Source organism: Lepisma saccharinum, chromosome 22, assembly GCF_977018435.1.
Source record: "Lepisma saccharinum chromosome 22, izLepSacc3.1, whole genome shotgun sequence".
In the NCBI taxonomy this organism is placed as follows: Eukaryota; Metazoa; Arthropoda; class Insecta; order Zygentoma; family Lepismatidae; genus Lepisma; species Lepisma saccharinum.
The window spans coordinates 11,470,882-11,490,324 of NC_139250.1; the positions used below are offsets into that span (position 1 = coordinate 11,470,882).

The 19,443-nt window shown below is 34.9% G+C and overlaps 1 protein-coding gene across 7 annotated transcripts in view; it reads right to left on the reverse strand.

The window, feature by feature from the left end:
- Positions 1 to 255: 255 nt before the first annotated feature.
- The window catches only part of LOC146004646 (von Willebrand factor D and EGF domain-containing protein-like), a 179,497-nt gene continuing 160,309 nt past the window's right edge, over positions 256 to 19,443 (reverse strand). For 5 of the 7 annotated variants that reach the window (XM_083143550.1, XM_083143554.1, XM_083143551.1 and 2 more), the window contains 5 exons: positions 16,432 to 16,553; positions 14,086 to 14,181; positions 10,613 to 10,708; positions 1,385 to 1,518; positions 256 to 659 (listed from right to left, as the gene is read on the reverse strand). In XM_083143550.1, coding sequence (XP_082999676.1) covers positions 606 to 659; positions 1,385 to 1,518; positions 10,613 to 10,708; positions 14,086 to 14,181; positions 16,432 to 16,553 — 502 coding nt within the window. In that variant the 3' untranslated portion in view covers positions 256 to 605. The remainder of the gene's footprint in view (positions 660 to 1,384; positions 1,519 to 10,612; positions 10,709 to 14,085; positions 14,182 to 16,431; positions 16,554 to 19,443) is intronic. The other 2 variants (XM_083143552.1, XM_083143553.1) reach the window with 2 other exon arrangements.

The following is a 19,443-nucleotide window of genomic DNA, read 5'->3' on the forward strand; positions in this document are numbered from 1 at the left end:
TCTGAAACAGGGTGGCCACTCACCGGGAATCTAGCGTGAATTTTTATTCGTAGATGTGAAAAATTGGAACTTTTATTAATCCAAATCCCACTAAAGTTATACATATTTATTAATGCCCTGAGGCAAGTTTTTCACAGTTTAGGTTTTATTTTTATCGATTGATTGATTTTATGTCCACTTTATGCATCAAAACACTTCACATAGTTTCAGAGATATGAATCAAATAATAGTAAATTATTTTTTCATAAGTTTTTATTTGAGCTTTGTTTAAAAATACAAGAAGTTTAAAATACTAGACTAGTACAATGACAGGCTTATGGCAGTGAATTTGTTGTATGAGGTACATTCAGTTCTCATTTCTGCCGTTTATACAAAAATTTTGCAAATAACTCTTAATTGTATTTTGTACAAGTAGTAAATTAGTTTAATATAAATGGAAGTTTTTACAGTACACATTTAAAACACTTTCATTTCTAAGTGTTGGGCAGAATAGTTTTTCTGAACTGTGGGTAATTCTGTACATAGAAATTGTTGATAACTAGTGTTGGCAGTATATTTGCATCTCATGTTAAATATGTAGTTGTTTATTTTTTCCATGAGATGGACTAAGGCCCATTTCTTCTAAGTGGCACATGTTTCTCTCTGTTCCTGTGTCGGACCTGAAAGTAAATGAAAAATATTATTGCTAACACTTCTTGCTCCACATAAATACAGTAATGAAAACTGGTTTAGTACAGTCTTCAAACTTGACTCAACAAAGGTGCCAGATTATGGGAATAAAGTAGGGATGGGTCAATATGGAATTTTGGTTGACACCGAAATTCTATTGATCAGATATAAAATTCCAAATAGCACTTGTTCAATGATCAAGAAATTTGTTACCATTTGATTGTTGTGCATATTTAGAGATTTAATCCAAAAAGCTATAATTTAGTACAATATTGTGATTTTTTTGTTGCAAGATATATATATCGGATCAGTAAAATTATCGGTAATTTCACCAATATGTCTACATCAGCTGATACAGATAGAGTATGGATTAATCTGTCCTATCCCTATAATATAGTATAATCACTAAATATTAGGGCTGAACCAATACTTGAAGATGGAATAATTAAAAGTTGTTCAAAATATTAACATTTGTGTACGAGTATTCCACTCAAATTATATGAATCAATGTATAGAGTTCTGCTTTAAAATATTCAAGAATTATCAAAAAAAAATATTTTTTTCATACAAAACAAAAAAAACTATCCTGACAATTAAACAAAATTCTAAGACTCTCAGCCAAAACATCAAAATATCTATTGATAAATTAATTCCAACCGATACATCAGCTCAGCCCTTTTAAATATCAATATTTTTTTTTTTACTACCTACTTACATGATTCCTAGTGAAATGCCACCTCCTTCCAATTTTGTATGTCACTCCCTGGTCACATCTTACTCCATATCTGCACTGGCATTCATTTGGCCGTATGCATCTACTTCCTCCAGCACACTTCTGATCACAAACTGCTAAAATAGGAAATTCAAATTAAATTATCAAGTTGAAATTGGAATCATTGTTTAATAATAATAAACAGAACATGAAACTAAATAAAATCAACTTTTTCTATATATTTTTTTTAAATTTCATTTTATATTATGTTAGTTTTGTGTGGATTAGCATCCACTTCCTGTGTAAATTTTACTTTCTGATCAAGCATGTAACTTTTCCTCTTTCTGAAAACTGTCACTTCTGTGACATTTACTAATTTTCATAAAATACAGTTGATTGTGTAAATAACAAATTACATATAAATAAGATTTAATTAATATGGTTTTAAATTATATTGCTGGGACTTACAGTAATTTATGTATAATGTTCACATCAAGGTAGATGCAACATTAGTTATGATGCAATTTCTCATCAGATAAACTAATCTAAACTGAACCACTAATCCTGGATAGAACCCAGGATCATTTGATTATAAGGTGAATGCACTAGAAGTTTTGAGACAACAGTTCTAAGGTTGGTTGATATTTTTATTTTTAATTGTTAGCATTATTTTTTCTTTGTATCTTCATTTTACTTGTATTTGTTCATTTTCCATTATTACTTTTTTCCCCTATTTTTTACATTTTTCGCTGGTATTTTTTTTCATTTTTGCCTAATTTTACTTGTTTTTCCTCATTTACTTGTTTTTCCCTCGTTTTACTTATTTGTTCATTTTCCTTGTTTTCCCATTTCAATTGTTTTATTTTCATTTCACTTGTATTTCATCGTTTTTCCGTAATTGTACTGGTATTTCTTTATTTTGTTTTCTCATTTTACTCGTTTGTTAATTTTCCTCTTTTACTTTTATTTGTTCATTTTCCTTGTTTTCCTTCGTTTTGACTTGTTTTTCCCTCATTTTTCTTTCATTTCACTTGTATTTCTTCATTTCCCTTATTTTCCCCGTTTTTTACCTTATTTCACTTGTTTATTTACTTATTTTCCCCTCATTTTGTTGGTATTTGTTCATTTTCCTTGTTTTTCCTTCTTTTCACTCGTATTTCTTCATTTTACTTGTGAAAATGCAAGGAAGATACAAAAACAAAGAAAATGTAAAAGCAAGTAAAATTATAGAAAACAGGTAAAATGAAAATTCAAAGATGAACAGAAAAAAGGAAGATACAAGGAAATTGGGGAAAAACAAGGACATTGTAAATAAACAAATACCAAAGAAAGATAGATAGATACAAAACAAGGAAAATGGGGAACACAAGGAAAACAAAAAAGCAAGTAAAATGAAAATACAAAGAAAATGAACAGAAACAAGGAAAATACAAAAAAGAAAATGAAAAAGTAAAACAGACAAGGAAATTGAAAAACAAGATGGAAAAACAAGGATAATGAAAAATCAAGTAAAAATAAAGAAAATGTAAAATGAAATAAAACAAAGAAATTACAAGGAAATTGGGAAAAGCAAGGAAAATACAAGACACGGAAAATACAAAAAAACAAGGAAATTGAAAAACGAACATAGAGAAACAAGGAATTCGAAACCAACGAAAATACAGGGTGCGGCAACATAACTTCCTTTTTTGAAATGCGCGCCATGCAGCCTGGTCTCATTCGACAGGCGCGAGTCTAAAGTTTCATTTGCGTCCCGGTCTGTCGCCATCATGCGTTGGAACAGTGAGGAGTGTGTGTTTGCCGTCGAGGCCTACTTTACGAATGGATGTTCTGTTATCGCAACCCAGCGTGCTTTCATGTAGCCCCGTTGGGCCCTGTCCCGGACCGGAAATCAATTGTTACCTGGGTCACTACGTTCAGACAAACCGCGAGTACGACAAGACGAAGAACAGGAGCCCCTCGGTTCATCCGATCACGTGAGAACATTGAGGCAGTGAGAGCTTCAATCTTGCGAATCACCACGGCATTCTGCGCGCAAACATGCATCTGCCCTTGGACTTTCCGATCGTTCAGTGCGGCGCATTCTACACGATGACCTTCATTACCATCCCTATAAGTTGGCAATTGCGCAGGAACTCTCCGAACGCATCTTCACTTCTCGGCGGGACGCATGCGAGGCATTTCTCGAAAACGTTCCAGAGGACGCGATTGTGTTTTTCAGTGATGAAGCCCATTTTCACCTTAGTGGATACGTCAACAAGCAGAACATGCGCTACTGGGCTGACATCAATCCCCATGAATTGCATCAACAGCCTTTGCATTCACATAAAGTTACAGTGTGGTGTGCAATTTCCTCCGCTGGGATTGTTGGTCCCTGGTTTTTTTTAAGAAAATGAGGTGACAGTGAATTCAGACCGGTACGTGAACATGTTGGAGGAATGTGTGTTTCCATGACTGGATGGATTGGATTTAGGGGATTTGCGGGAACACTTCCCGGACTGCCTCATCTCGATCAGGGGCAATTTGGAGTGGCCAGCTTGCTCCCCCGATTTGCCCCCTTGAGATTTTTTTTGTGGGGTTTTTTGAAATCCCGCATTTATGTTACCCGTCCAAGGACCCTCCAAGACCTGAAGGCCAACATCCGTCAAGAAATTGCCAACATTTCCGCTGATATGCTGGTTCGGGTCATGAAGAACGCCAGAAATCGGCTTCTTCAGCGTATGGACAATGGGGGGCGTCACCTCCCTGATATGATTTTCAAAACTTTGTGAAATAACTTTAGATATGTACCTACAGTGTAAAAAAAAAAAAAAAAAAAAAAAACAATTCTAATTCATCACATGGGTTTTATTGGGTTCTGAAATAAGGAAGTTATGTTGCCGCACCCTGTACAAAAAAAACTAGGAAGATTGGGAACACAAAGAAATTGAAAAACAAGGAAAATGAAGAATAAAATAGAAAAACAAAGAAAGTTCAAAAAAGGAAAATGAACAAACAAGGAAAAGGAGATAAAACAAGCAAAATAGGAAACTGAAATTGGGAAAATCAAGGAAAATGAAAATATAATGAAATTTTAAAAAAAAGTAAAATCAAAGAAAACAGAAAAATATTTTTCCTTGTTTTTCACATTTTCCTTGCTTTTCATTTTCCATGAAAAATGAGAAAGATTTTGTAGTTTTCCTTCATTTTCCTTGTTTTTAATTTTGCTTGTGGAAGAAAAATGTTTTTTTCATGAAAAACAAGGGAAATGAAAAAGTTTTTTTTTTTATTCTTCATGGAATATTAAGGAGAATGAAAAACAACTCATTTTTCATTGAAAACATTGAAAATGAACAGAAACTCTGAACATAAAAACATGGAAAATAACAAAAGCAAGGAAAATGAAAAAAGGAGGAAAATAGAGAAACAAGGAAAATTAAAATACAAAGAATATGAAAAGGAAAATGTAAAGAAAACACACACACACACATATATACAGGGTGTTTCTAAAGGTCGTTTACAACGCTTGGGAGGTGATTCCTCACACGAAAACAAGCAAAAAGTCTAAGTTCCATTTTTACGACTGAGGCTTCGTTTCCGAGATAGGAGCCTCGCAAAAGGTGACAAAGTGATCGTCACACCTAACTGGGACGAATACTATCACAGATAGAGAGGCAGTTCCAAGGGAATCATAAAGGAATCATCGTATGTGCTCAGTCCGGAAGTCACTATGAAAAGTTCACTGCACGCATGCGCAATGAAGTCCTCAAAGGAATTGGGGATTTCCAGCAAGAACAATACATGGAAAGGGTATGTAACGCAGCAAGAAGGACCGTGACAATGAGAAATGCGTTAAAGACAACACATCCCGACCTCAAACATCAAAACATGAGCACCGAACACAAAATCCGAAAAGTTGAGCACGGTTGCATACCCCAGTTACACGCGAGGAATGAACGAATCATGTCATGTGGCATACGAGAGACACATTACTCCACCAGGAGGAGGGAAAGAAAAACACATTATCAGGTGATTGCGACAACGTGTATTTTTACACGCGACAACTACGTAATATCCCCCCCACACACACACAACAAACAACAAATGCTACATTGTCTTATGCACAGACAGTGCGTGTCACTGTACACCAACTGAAGATGTCATTTTCACCACACAAAGGGGAGCAATACCAAAAGTGTTCGCACGCGATCATTGTGACGTAAAAGAGACCAGTTTTGGAAGCGCTGCACAGGCAAATCTGGCTCTCGTAGTCTACGTTTGACCTTCATGACTGCTGTTCCCGCGAGAGGAGCTCGAAGGGTTGGTTCTCTCCGGCAGTCGTTCCAGTCGTGTTGCAGGTGCTGGGATATGATCAGCAGTTCGCTCTAGGTTGTCATACGCATTGAAGAGTACTAGTATGTTGTATTGAAAGAAGTTGACGTGGTGGAGTGGACAAGTCAAGTATCGCAACAATTGGTCTGTGGTGTTCGTACGGTTATACGGCCAATTTGTGCAGTGTGCCAGTGTTTAACAAAAACAATACTTTGCAGTTCCAGCTCCCTATTACACAGATGGCTGCGTATACGACCCAGCAGCTAGCAGACATGCATCTCATGTATGGGGAGGCACGTGGTAATAGCCGCGAGGCAAGGCGTCTTTATGGAGAACGCTTTCCACATAGACCTTTACCGTCTCACACCTTCTTTCAGGTAGTGGACAATCGACTGCGTGAAGCAGGGTCAGTGTTACCACCGCGGCAAGAAGTTGGAAGACCCCGAAGTGTACGCACACATCAGTTTGCAGAAGATGTGTTAACAGCGGTCGCAGAACATCCTGGAACTAGTACGCGCGTGCTCGCTCGGGCACGAAACACGTCTCATGTGAATGTTTGGCGAGTGTTGTCAGAGGAAGGAATGCACCCTTTTCAACTGCAGAAAGTACAAGAACTGTTACCTCGTATGGAGTTTTGCCAATGGTTGTTGCATCATCTGGACACAAACCCTCACTTCGGGGCAAACGTATTGTGGATAGATGAAGCCATTTTCACCAGGATTGATGTCTTCAATAGTAGAAACAGTCATGTATGGGACTTTGACAACCCACATGCACTTTTTGTGGCCCATCACCAGCACAGGTTTTCAGTGAATGTGTTGTGCGGGATAGTACATGATCATTTAATTGGACCATACATTCTCCCTGTTCGCCTGAATGGTCGCACGTATCATGCATTTCTTAGTGACGTTCTGCCTGAACTGTTGGAGACCGTACCTTTGGCACTGCGGCAAGAAATGTGGTACCAACACGATGGAGCACCAGCTCATATCGATTGTAATGTACGACATTTCCTGCATGACGTGTTTCGCAATAGGTTCATTGGTAGGGATGAGCCTGTGCCTTGGCCACCGAGGTCGCCAGATCTCAACCCTCTCGATTTTTTCTTCTGGGGAGAAATGAAAACCCTCGTATACGACTAACCTGTCACATCAGCTGAGGACCTCGTTGTCGCATCAACGTCGCCGCCGCGACGGTAGCAGATACATCTGGCTTGTTTGCTCGTACTCGACAATCCTTGAAATGTCGCTGTCATCTCTGCGTAGAAGTGAATGGCAGACATTTTGAAAACCGTCTGTGATTATTGCCCTCGGCAAATCTCAGTGAGAACACTCTTGGTATTGCTCCCCACCCCCTTTGTGTGGTGAAAGTGACATCTTCAGTTGGTGTACAGTGACACGGACTGTCTGTGCGTAAGATATTGTAGCATTTGTTGTTTGTTGTGTGTGTGGGGGGGGGATATTACGTAGTTGTCGCGAGTAAAAATACACGTTGTCGCAATCACCTGATAATGTGTTTTTCTTTCCCTCCTCCTGGTGGAGTAATGTGTCTCTCGTATGCCACATGACATGATTCGTTCATTCCTCGCGTGTAACTGGGGTATGCAACCGTGCTCAACTTTTCGGATTTTGTGTTCGGTGCTCATGTTTTGATGTTTGAGGTCGGGATGTGTTGTCTTTAACGCATTTCTCATTGTCACGGTCCTTCTTGCTGCGTTACATACCCTTTCCATGTATTGTTCTTGCTGGAAATCCCCAATTCCTTTGAGGACTCCATTGCGCATGCGTGCAGTGAACTTTTCATAGTGACTTCCGGACTGAGCACATACGATTCCTTTATGATTCCCTTGGAACCGCCTCTCTATCTGTTATAGTATTCGTCCCAGTTAGGTGTGACGTTCACTTTGTCACCTTTTGCGAGGCTCCTATCTCGGAAATGAAGTCTCAGTCGTAAAAATGGAACTTAGACTTTTTGCTTGTTTTCGTGTGAGGAATCACCTCCCAAGCGTTGTAAACGACCTTTAGAAACACCCTGTATATATCTCTATATCTATGTATGTATGTTTTGTAAAATTTTTCATGGAATAACAAGGAAAATGAAAAAAAAAATTCATGGAAAAACAAGGAAAATGGACAAAGATTGAAAATGAACAGAAATGTGGAATAAAAACATGGAAAATGAACAAAACCAAGGAAAATGCAAAGAAAAATGACACGAACAAAAAAGTTACAAACAATATAAAAATAGCAACCAACCTTAGAACTATTGTCCTAGGCTCTTTTCAGGATGAGGTACACAAATTGATGAGTGGTTCATATTCCAATTTGAACTTCAATTTAGGGTAATTTGTTTATCTAATGACAAATTACATCTACAAGTAACGTTGCAGTTGCCTTAATGTGATACATATGAGTCATTCCATGCGAAATCAACACAGCCCCCAACCTGACCATCTCAGATTTTCATAAAATTTGGGGAGGTGAAACTATGCATGGAACTTAGTAACTATGAAAATTTTTAGTTTCGTTTGTCTCGTAATTGTTAAATTATTCAAGGTCAAAGTTCATATAAATTGCCCTTTTTGAGCCCACTTAGCTATACTAAATGTGCTGTAACTCTGCCACTATTTCATCTAGGAAGCTTAAATAAAGCTTATTGTACAGGGAATTGAACAAGCTTTCCAGTGATATATAACAAGATTACCTTTGGATAAAAATATAATTTTGTCACGTGACCTTGACCTTTGACCTTGAATATCTCAAAACATGTCATCACCAAAAATCGTGAAAAATATATATTTGGAAGAAAAATGAAGGAAAAAGAGCATGAGATATAAAGCCCAACCACATTCTATATGGAAGTAAATATGTTTAGCCTTTTAGGTGAAAGTACAGTTGACAAGGGAAGCCACCTGCTAGAAAGTTCCATAACTTTCTAATAGTCTGGAGAGAGTAATGTTTGTGTATAATGCGCTGTTTTTTGTATCTTGTTACTTTTTACTTGATACAGAGTCTGAAGAAGACCTTGCTAGAAGGTTGAAACGTTACGTTTAGTTTATGTTTTTAATAAAATAAATTACTGCCTTGGTCAGCATATTTATTTTTTCATAATTTAAGCGAATCATTTTTTTTTCCATTTCTTAAACATTTACCAAAAAGAATTAGTAAAAGGGAGCATTCTTCCTCACCTTATTCAGAAAGTTTTAATGTAAGTGTAATTCTCTTAAGGAATAGTAAAGAATGATATTACTAACATTTAATGTACAACTTTTTACATACGAGATACCAGAATGAGTGTGAAGTCCATGCTTTTAAATATGCAGTTGCACTTGGGTGTGAAATAAATCACATAATTTAAGAGTAAGAAAAATTAAAGCAGCCGAGCAAAGAGAAACATTCATCAATCTCTACGTAAATTAATTTTACAAGCATTTCACCAAATTATTTCATTTAATAACTTCAGTTCACACTGAACTAATATCATTACCACATTTTAAAAAATGCAGGAGTTTGCATTTCAACCTGTGACATTTTATTCTTTTGAAAAAATCAGAAGCTCATGTGCAAGCACATTACCAACTGCTTTATGATGTCACTACAAATTAGGGATGGCCCAATATGATATTTTTGGCAACACCAATAAATCTTCTGATATACAATTTACCGTTACCGATAACTGATATTCTACCAATCAGATATAAAATTCCAAATGATCCTTTAAGAACCTGAATGGTTCATTGACTCCCTTAATAAATGAATGTTTCCAGGTGACTGCACTGCAAAATACATTTACTTTCTTTAAGAAATAGGGCATGGAGATTATCCGTAAAAATTTTAACAAAATGGCAGAATTTTGAACTAAATTATAAGATATTTATAGATATATCGGATCTGTAAAATAATCTGTAATTTTACCGATATACTGATACACCGATATGCATATATAAGCCAATACCAATAGATAGAGGCATGCATATTTCGTTTTTGATGAAAACATGAAAAATGAACATTTCAGCATGTTATTTCACATTTCATGTTTCTGAAAAGTGGAGGTGCATTTTCTTACCTCGTTTTGTCACGAAATGATGCAAAATAGACTCAAACACGAAATTTAGAGTTTATTTACCGACTCGACACTTTAAGTTTGGATTATCCTGGAAGTTATGCAATTCACGGAAAATTCATTAATTCTGCTGTTAATGTTTGAGAAGGAAAAATGGACCCCTTTACACAAGAATAAACTTATTACTCTGGTAACTACATAAATGTGCTATTAGAAGGGGTATGTTTATTTTGTGCAATAAGTTCAGTTTTTAAATCAAATTTAAGATTACATTTACAATTTCAAAACCAAAATGTCATTTTATATACCACTTTCGATCTGATTTTTCACCACTATAACACCAAAATTTTATTTTATTTACCACTTTTGAACCCAAAATTGTCTTGGTTTTGTACCAAAATTTTGCATTTTTATTTACGAAAAATACGTGCCTCTACCAATAGAGCATTCCTACTACAAATAAGTTTTTTGAAACAAGTAAATTGTCATTCAAGTTACCACTTTCTGGTGTTAATCACATTTTCACTACAAATTATGAAGAATATTAATTTTCCTCATTGCACAATTGTTTGCCATTTATTATTAAATAATTTCCCCCTAAGCTGTTCGTAAATTGACAGCAATTTCTTCCATGTGGATGAATACAGAGTACAGTGTTTCCAACTGAACAAAAGTTTCCATACTATTTTTCAGATTTTCATTTGTTTTCCTGTTAAAATGTTCTAATGTTGTTTCTGATTTCATGTTATAAGTAAGAATATATCTTTCATTACTGTTTCTTGACTAGTAAAGGGACCTCTTAATCAAGTAGAAACTTTCCAAACAGCCTATACTATTTAAGATATATTATTCACTTACGTTCTTCACATGATGAACCCCTGTACCCAGGTGAACACATGCAAACATTTGGCTTCACACAGCTTCCCCCATTTCTGCACTTGTCAACACAGATTGCTATGGGTAAGAAGTTTACAGTAATTACTCCACTTGACAAATCCAATGCTGTAATTATTAATTTTTATTTTCTCACAAAATTTGCCCCTGCAATTTATCTAAAAAAAAATTGTGAACAGAGAGAAAGTGCCCTTGACTAGGAAAAAAAAAAGCAGTAACAATTGACAATGCAATGGAAAACCCAACTACCGTATTTCTTCGAATCTATGGTGCACCTTATATTCAAGTATATATGTATGAACATAACACGGCATTAGTTTAACAGATAATGAAGTATTTGCCAATTTCAATAATCAAGTTTTTGCTCAATGTTTTACCAAAATACCAGTATTGATACAAACCATCCTTAATGAAATTTTCTTATAGTAGTATTGTTAGCAGTAAATGTAAGAATAATTTAACAATTATTGTTCTATTTAAGGTGCATCTTACATTCGATGGCATCTTGAATTCAAAGAAATACGGTATTTGCAATAATGCTACACAGTAGCAGCATGTTAAAATTGTGAGGTTGGAAACACTGCCTTCTACATAGTAGTCCACATGTAGAAAATCACCATTACATCTGAGCAAGGGCAGGCATAATTATAAAGAATTTACTTTCATTTCACCTACAGTGCAATGGGCAAAATGTAATATTTCTCACAATCTGCAGTGAAAATGCCCCAAGTTTTTGTCCACTTTATACACAGTAAGGCTAATCGGGACTGGATGTAGAGTTTAGAGTGGGATCTGAACCACTGGGTATCGAACCTGGCACCCTTTGATTACAAGGTGACGATGTTACTACTACACCATCGGGGAGGCCCTGCAGCGAAAAATGGTCCTACTCCATGTAGATAACAATATGAATTAATCCAAAAATTATATTATGCATTCAGGTTTAAATGTTCGTGAATGCATATTTCCGCTTCAAAAATTATTATTAGCATCTGTAGTGTTATGCTTCACAGACAAATGTAGTCCCAATTTGCTAGTTTTGAAGTGTCACATTTTCATTATAATGTTTTTCATGCATACAGGCTCTGTCATCATACTCAGATTTTTTTATTTGTTAGCAGTTCATTATTAATATATTTTATCCAATTGCCTCTCAAGAACCTTACATTTTGTGTATGAAATGTCGCACGTAAAGTCGCATTAACTATTCTTTCATCTTTCAGCATATCTAAAATGTCTTGTTCAAACAATGAATGTGTGTGATCATAGTGTGATCACTACACTATCACGTAGAATCTGATTGTCTGTTATCGTAACATATCCTGTCTTGAAAGGAATCTACAATCTTTTCCACAAACATCAGTGGGGCTTTCCACGAAAAATGATTCTACTTTATGTAAAAACAAAATGAATAAATAATGACCCACCACAGTGTTTAACTGTTGAAACTGTGTTGATGTGATCTTTGTCTTTATTTAATTTTCTCCAGACCCTATTTATCCCATCTGACCCGTATATATTAACCTTGGACTCGTCTGACCATATAACACTATCCCAAAATTCCTGGTCCTTGTGGATGTGCTCTTTCGCGAATGAAAGTCTAGTCCTGCGATTCACCTTATTTACATACAGCCTCTTTCGTGGTATTCAGCCATGATATGCATGCTTCCACAAGGCACGTCGGACAGTTTGATCGGACATCATCTTGCCAGCAACATTTTCTACCAACGGTTTAACTCTGTTGAATAAACGCTTTATTTTAAACAGTCTCTCTTTTGGTTTTCTCGGCACATTCTGTGTTGAACCTTCCTCTCTAAATTTGTTTACTATGTATTGAACTGTGGAGTGTGATTTCTTGACTGTTTGTCCAATTTTTCTTAACGAATAACCTCTAAGAGCCAAATTTATAATAAGATCCTTCAGATCGGAACTAAGTTCCTTCACCTTGCCCATTTCGAACATAGGCCTGCAAAAATACCTATGCCAGCATTCCGCTTGACGGGGAGCATGCCTATGCCTGCATGTTCAAACTTGTTACGAAGTTTCAAACTGCACGAAATCGCCCGAATAGTGGTGGCGCTGTATGCGAGGAAGATTGAAACTCTTGCCTGTACGAATAACAATGTTGCATGAAATAGCGTGTTTTTCTCTTCTCATACATATATGCTCTGTTTATACACTTTGAACATACATTTTTATTGACATTTGTTGGTGAAACCTACATTAATTTCCAGGTACATATGAAAATGATTATATTTACTAGTAGATATGACATTTTTTGCTCGGAAATTCTATGTGTACGAATAACAATGTTGCATACTGTATATAGAAACAGTAATATATTAACGGACATAATTTCACAATAAAATGTGTAGTTCCATTATTTCCCCAATAGATGGTTCTGTTTAGATGGTGGGAAAATATTAATTTTCTGCAATACAAATCCTCCAGTTTTCAACTACAAATGCATATAGAATTGTACACATTTAATACATATTCCATCTTTGCATGGCACATTGGCATGAAAATTGTATGGACCTTGATTACTTAAGTTTTATTTTCGAAATCCCTCAAAAAAAAATATTTCACAAAAAGTCCAATACTCAATGTTATAATATGGTGGGTTGATTGAATTTACTGATGTGGAAAAAAATCCTGACATGATGTGATTTCCGTGATAAACATTCAAAATACTTCTAGAATCACCTATTGGTTTGAAAACATCTGAATTTTTTTTTTCAAATGTCAACCAGTGTTATTAATCACGTTTGTGAGGAATGCCCTTCAAGAGATGGCAAGATTAACATTCCAGACAGCTATTTTAATGGCAACAGACAATAAGATGCCACATTATAGTTGCAATGAGATTCTACATCAAATTATTTGTTACAACATTCCGAAACAAAATTATTTCACTTATTTACAAAACTTCATACTAGACAAATCTAACACACACACACCCGTAATTTTCTGCATGTGGACCACTACACAGTGCAGTGTTTCCAAATTCAACAATTTCTTTTCTTACAATTTGAACATGCAGAACCACAGATATTCTCTAACATTTTTCCTCATACTTAGGTTTTCCGTTCTCTAATAATATATTTCATGAATATAATTTCTGACTTCCATGTTATGAGCAAGAATGTAAACCTACTGTCACTGTTTTTTCACCAAAAGGTCCATCAAGTTGGCTACTATGCTGGTGCTCAAGAGCTATGTTGTCATATTAACGATTTCTGCACTTAGAAATATTTCAGACCAGTCACAATATTTTTGAAGAAATGTGCATAGAAATAAGGTCCAACTTATTGTGGATTAAACACTAATTTACAAACTAAATCTTGATTATATACTGTGTAACAATTTCAACATAACTAGTGTGTATATAATGTGAAATAATTTTCTTAACCTGTTGTAATTTTAAAATTACTTACGTTTGTTGCATTTACGGCCTCTGTAACCTGAAGGACAAGAACACTTGTTTGGCCTCCAGCATATACCACCGTTCAAGCAGCGAGGTTCACAGATAGCTGAAACAAAGTGAATTCGTTACATTGAACATGTACATTTGTCGTTTATTCTTGATTACATCCATACACAATTTGCACTACTTTCTCTAAGAGTTTTAATTTTTTTTTTCTTCATGTTTTTGAAAGGTGCGAGGAATTTTGTTATGTTTTGTCACGAAATGGTACAAAATGAACTGCAAAATGCAAATAAACTCTTAAAACGCAAAATTTAGGATTTATTTACCAAATTCTGAGGTCTGAATTATCCTGCGAGTTATGCAAATCATGGGAAATAGATTAATTCTGCTTGAGAAGCAAAAATTGACTTCTTTATCCAGGAATAAACTTAATACTCTGATAACTATATAAATATGCGAAGTGAAATGTTAATTTTGTTTTTAAATCAAATTGAGGGTTTTATTCATTATTTTATCACTGATATGCCATTTTATATATATCACTCTTGATCCCGATATATGCCCAGATTTTATAACGAATTATTGATCTTTTATACACCATAAATATGCGGCTCTATGTATCGGTAAACAATCATTGGCGTACATAGGGGGAGCTGATGGTGCTGCAGCCTCTCTCAAAATTGAGAAAATGAAAATAAAAAATGACAGAACTTGGGGGAGGGGCAAAGTATTAAATGCAAACCCCCTTAAAATGACCCAGATTATCATTTTTGTCTTTAAATAACCTTGAAACAGACTGAAAATTGTAATTGCAAAATACTTTATTGTGTATCCCACCCCTGCCGAGCCTTAGAATTCCAGCCTCCTCCGAAAAGAAATCCTGTCTACACCAGTGTTGTAAGTGCATTACTTCTCTTTTAGTTTATTTTTTTTTTTTACAAACATATAAACACTGTTTTTGATGTTTCAGGACAACACACTCAGATGAAGGGAGCATGTGTTCTCCCAAAGTTAAGCATAAAAAATCTGTTTATATGCTTGTAACATCCATAAATTAAAAATATATATACAAAATAAAAAAGTGCAATACCCATATTTCACATTGTATCTAAAGATATCTGTTTGGCAGTTACGCTTACTTTGATATTTCCACACAAATTGTTCGAGAAAAAATTTGCGCTGAAAAAGGAAAAGTAAGCTTATCAGAGTAAATTACCATATTTCACATTCAATCTATTTTTCACTCATATGTCACTAAACCATAGTTTACAAAAGAATACTAGTCTTCACACCAAAAAAATTCTGTGACAAGTTTGAAGTTGCCCCTAAGGTGGGCCTAAACCACTATCGCTGCATTGCCAGTACCAAAATATAAAATGTAAAATTTATTGCAACAAGACATCATTTCTTAAACAAGTAAAAAGTGCTTCTGTTTCAGTGCAAACCATGTTAATGTGCTGTACAGTGAACAACTAAATACATTGAAATAAAATACATTATTTTAGATCTTTTATCTTTGGGGAAGTCAAAGTTTCAAAGTTCGTCCTACAATTATAGCTCCTTGTTCAATGAAAACCCATATAAATGGCCTAAAAACCAGATTTTATATAAAAATAGGTACGTAATATAAGTGGGAAGTATATAATTAACCTCAAAATATGTAACATGAAATTCACATCATATGGTTCCTGACATTATAATTCGCCAACTGGGAAGTATGTAATTAACCTCAAAATATGTAACATGGAATTCACATGTGGTTCCTGACATTAGAATTCGCCAACTGGGAAGTATGTAATTAACCTCAAAATATGTAACATGGAATTCACATGTGGTTCCTGACATTATAATTCGCCAACTGGGAAGTATGTAATTAACCTCAAAATATGTAACATGGAATTCACATGTGGTTCCTGACATTATAATTTGCCAACTTGGAAGTATGTAATTAACCTCAAAATATGTAACATGGAATTCACATGTGGTTCCTGACATTAGAATTCGCCAACTGGGAAGTATGTAATTAACCTCAAAATATGTAACATGGAATTCACATGTGGTTCCTGACATTATAATTCGCCAACTGGGAAGTATGTAATTAACCTCAAAATATGTAACATGGAATTCACATGTGGTTCCTGACATTATAATTTGCCAACTGGGAAGTATGTAATTAACCTCAAAATATGTAACATGAAATTCACATGTGGTTCCTGACATTGTACTTCACCAACAGTTGTTAAGTTTTATTTTGCTACATACAAAGGAAAAAATATGTAATTACATAAAATCGCAGCCTCTATTCATCACAAACTACAATAGCTATGATGAAATGTTTGTAAACTGCACTTACATGTCTGGCAGCGATAACCAGTCCACCCTTTGGGGCAGGAGCATGTGTTGAATCTCATGCAGTGGCCTCCGTTCCTACACGGAGGGATGCAGATGCTTCTTTCACAATGGCTCCCAAAGAACCTAAGAATTCAAAAATACTTTTCACTACATGAAATCCCAAATACCTTTACAATATAAAACATAGTTCATTATCTTCTTGCACTGCTTACTTGTGGCTGCATGTACTTATTAAAATAATAAGTACCAATATTTAAAACTATACTTTTCCTTCTAGTGGCTAAACCTTGTTATTACTCAACTTTTGACATGTTTATTTCAAGAGTTACGAAATGCACTGTCAGGTTACAGGAGTGACAAATTGTTCAAGCTCATCTGTTGCCACTTTTCACCAATTTAATTGTAAAACTAATCCAAATGTGACATGTTTTTCAGCATTAACAATTTAATAAACACTTTATCACTCTTAATTTTTCCTACTACAATAATTCCTCTGTAAACATATACCACATTCAACCAGTCTTTATTTATAATAAGTTTTAAAAAACTACTTTGTTTATATGCTGTGTATACACTTCTCCATTTTACAGCTCCACTACTTATGTAGAGAACTGTATTTTGCATATAGATTTTTTTTTTTTTTTTTTTAACATTTTAAAGATAAATGAAAACTGTGGAGCTGGAAAGATGCTGCCAACCAATATACACCAGTTTATTTTCATTGATGTGAAACAGTTGTGGGAAGATAGGAGGGTGGGGGCAGGGAACCATAAAAAAACAAAAAAAAAACACTTCCTACTCTAGTTTTAAACCTAACATTTTCTCTCAAACTACTCAATTACCAATTTAAACGCATCTCTCACATTATTGATCACTAGGGGTAGGATTTTCATGACAGCATATTTTTTTTGGGTAAGGGTGATGTGTTCCCTAAACATGTAGAAATTATGAAGAAACTAATTGAATTAAGGTGCTTTTTAAGGGCATATTTGGCCATTTCTACGTGATAGGGCATATTTTGATGGATTTCCGGTCATATTCAGCATATTTTTGCATTTCCAAGAAATATACAGTCATTTTCGAAGTGATTCGTTCTTACTCCCATTTTCACTCTTATTTTTTTTTACTGTAGCAAAATCTTTCATTTTTATTTGAAAATTTAGAGAAAGTATTCATTGTGCATTGCAACTCAGGGCCCATAAAGTGAACTACAAATAGTACGAATGTGAAAATATCTCAGCATTTAGATATTAATGTTTGAAACAGTCCAGTTATAAGAGCATATTTTTCAAATTATAGTGCATATTTTGTAAAATTTTAGGATACAAGAGCATATTTTATTTTGCATATTTTGGTGATTTTTAAGTCATAAAAATCGTAGCCCTATTGATCACTATGAACAAATTTTTAAAGTGCAGCTCCTTTCCAAAAATATAGCTGTTTTCATACGGATCGTTTGAGATAAGTATTTTATGACATGAAATCAAGTAAAATGAATGCACATTGTTGCACCTTTTCATGCGATTAGCAGATTTATCCTTTTTTACACCCTCTTTGATGCTTCAGCAGCTTTTTCCTTCTTGTTAAAAAATTGGACAGAAAAATAAATGATTTTCACTCTTCTTGTATATACAGAAGGTGCAGAAAAAGAGAGCATTCAATTTTATCAGCCCCTTTTTGAAAACATTTTCATACCCTTTTTTTGCCCTTTCCAGACAATAATTTTGCACCTTAAAATCCTTTCTCTATTGATCACCATTTACTCTTGCACATGAGCATGTCACAGAAATAAAATCTTCAGCACTTTACTAAATGTTGTATATGTTGCAGTTGATGTAGTATCAGAATCTTTCAACTACCCGAGTCATTCCCCAGGAAGTCTGCCACGCGGAACAGAGTAGAAATAGCTAAAAATATCAGTGCATCCCCAATCAGATTTAATAATTTAATTAATATTCCAGCCGCATATGAATTTTGATAACAATTACTAAACAATAAGAAACTAGGGATGGGACCGATTAAACGATACTCTATCGGTATCGGCTGATATAGGCATATTGGTGTATCGGTAAAATTACCGATTATTTTACCGATCCGATATATCGATAAATATCTTATAATTTAGTGCAAAATTCTGCCATTTTGTTGTAATTTTTATGGATAATCTCCATGCCCTTCTTTCTAAAAAGTAAATGTCTAAATATTAAAATTCTTTTGCACTGCAGTCACCTTGAAACACACATTTATTAAGGAGATCAATGATCATTTCAGTTCTTCAAGGACCATTTCTAATTTTATATCGGTTATCGGTATCGGTAAATTTTATATCGGTACTTTATCGGTATCGGCCAAAATTTCATATCAGCCCATCCCTATAAGATACTAATCCATCCCATCCAAAATAAATGTAATGATATGCAAGATAACAATAATCTACGCATGTTACGACTAAAAATGACCAGAATAATAAAACGATTTACATTATAATCTACTTCTGTGTACTTGATTATGTTTTAATGCTAAAAACCTGTTCACTGCTCTCATTAGATTTACTGTTACCTGGCAGAAACACATGTTAACGACAGTCAAGGAGAGGGTAAACAGTTTTTACTTTGAATTCTTCCTCCATTGATTCTAACTGGACTTTAATTTTTCCATGTATCATCTAGCTAGGGAGACCCTTTTAAACTTTTATCTACAGGAATTTCTGTAACCATTACATAACATTTGTGAATATGGTTACTCTGTTTCAAGTTACTCATTGCCAACAGCTGGGATGACTTGCTAAGTATAGCAATCACACTTAGAATATGTTCATGTGTAAAAGCAGCTTTTCCCTTAGCGAAAATAGGGGGGGGGGGGAGTGACTGCTTTATTTGATCCCTGTTGGTTTCAAATCACAAGAGAACATGTCACCAGTCAAAACACTTTGAATTACAATCCGGAGCCAATTTTTATACAAAAAAAGTAAAAAAGTAAAGCTCTCCCCTGTGCTTAGCACCACACCATGAAG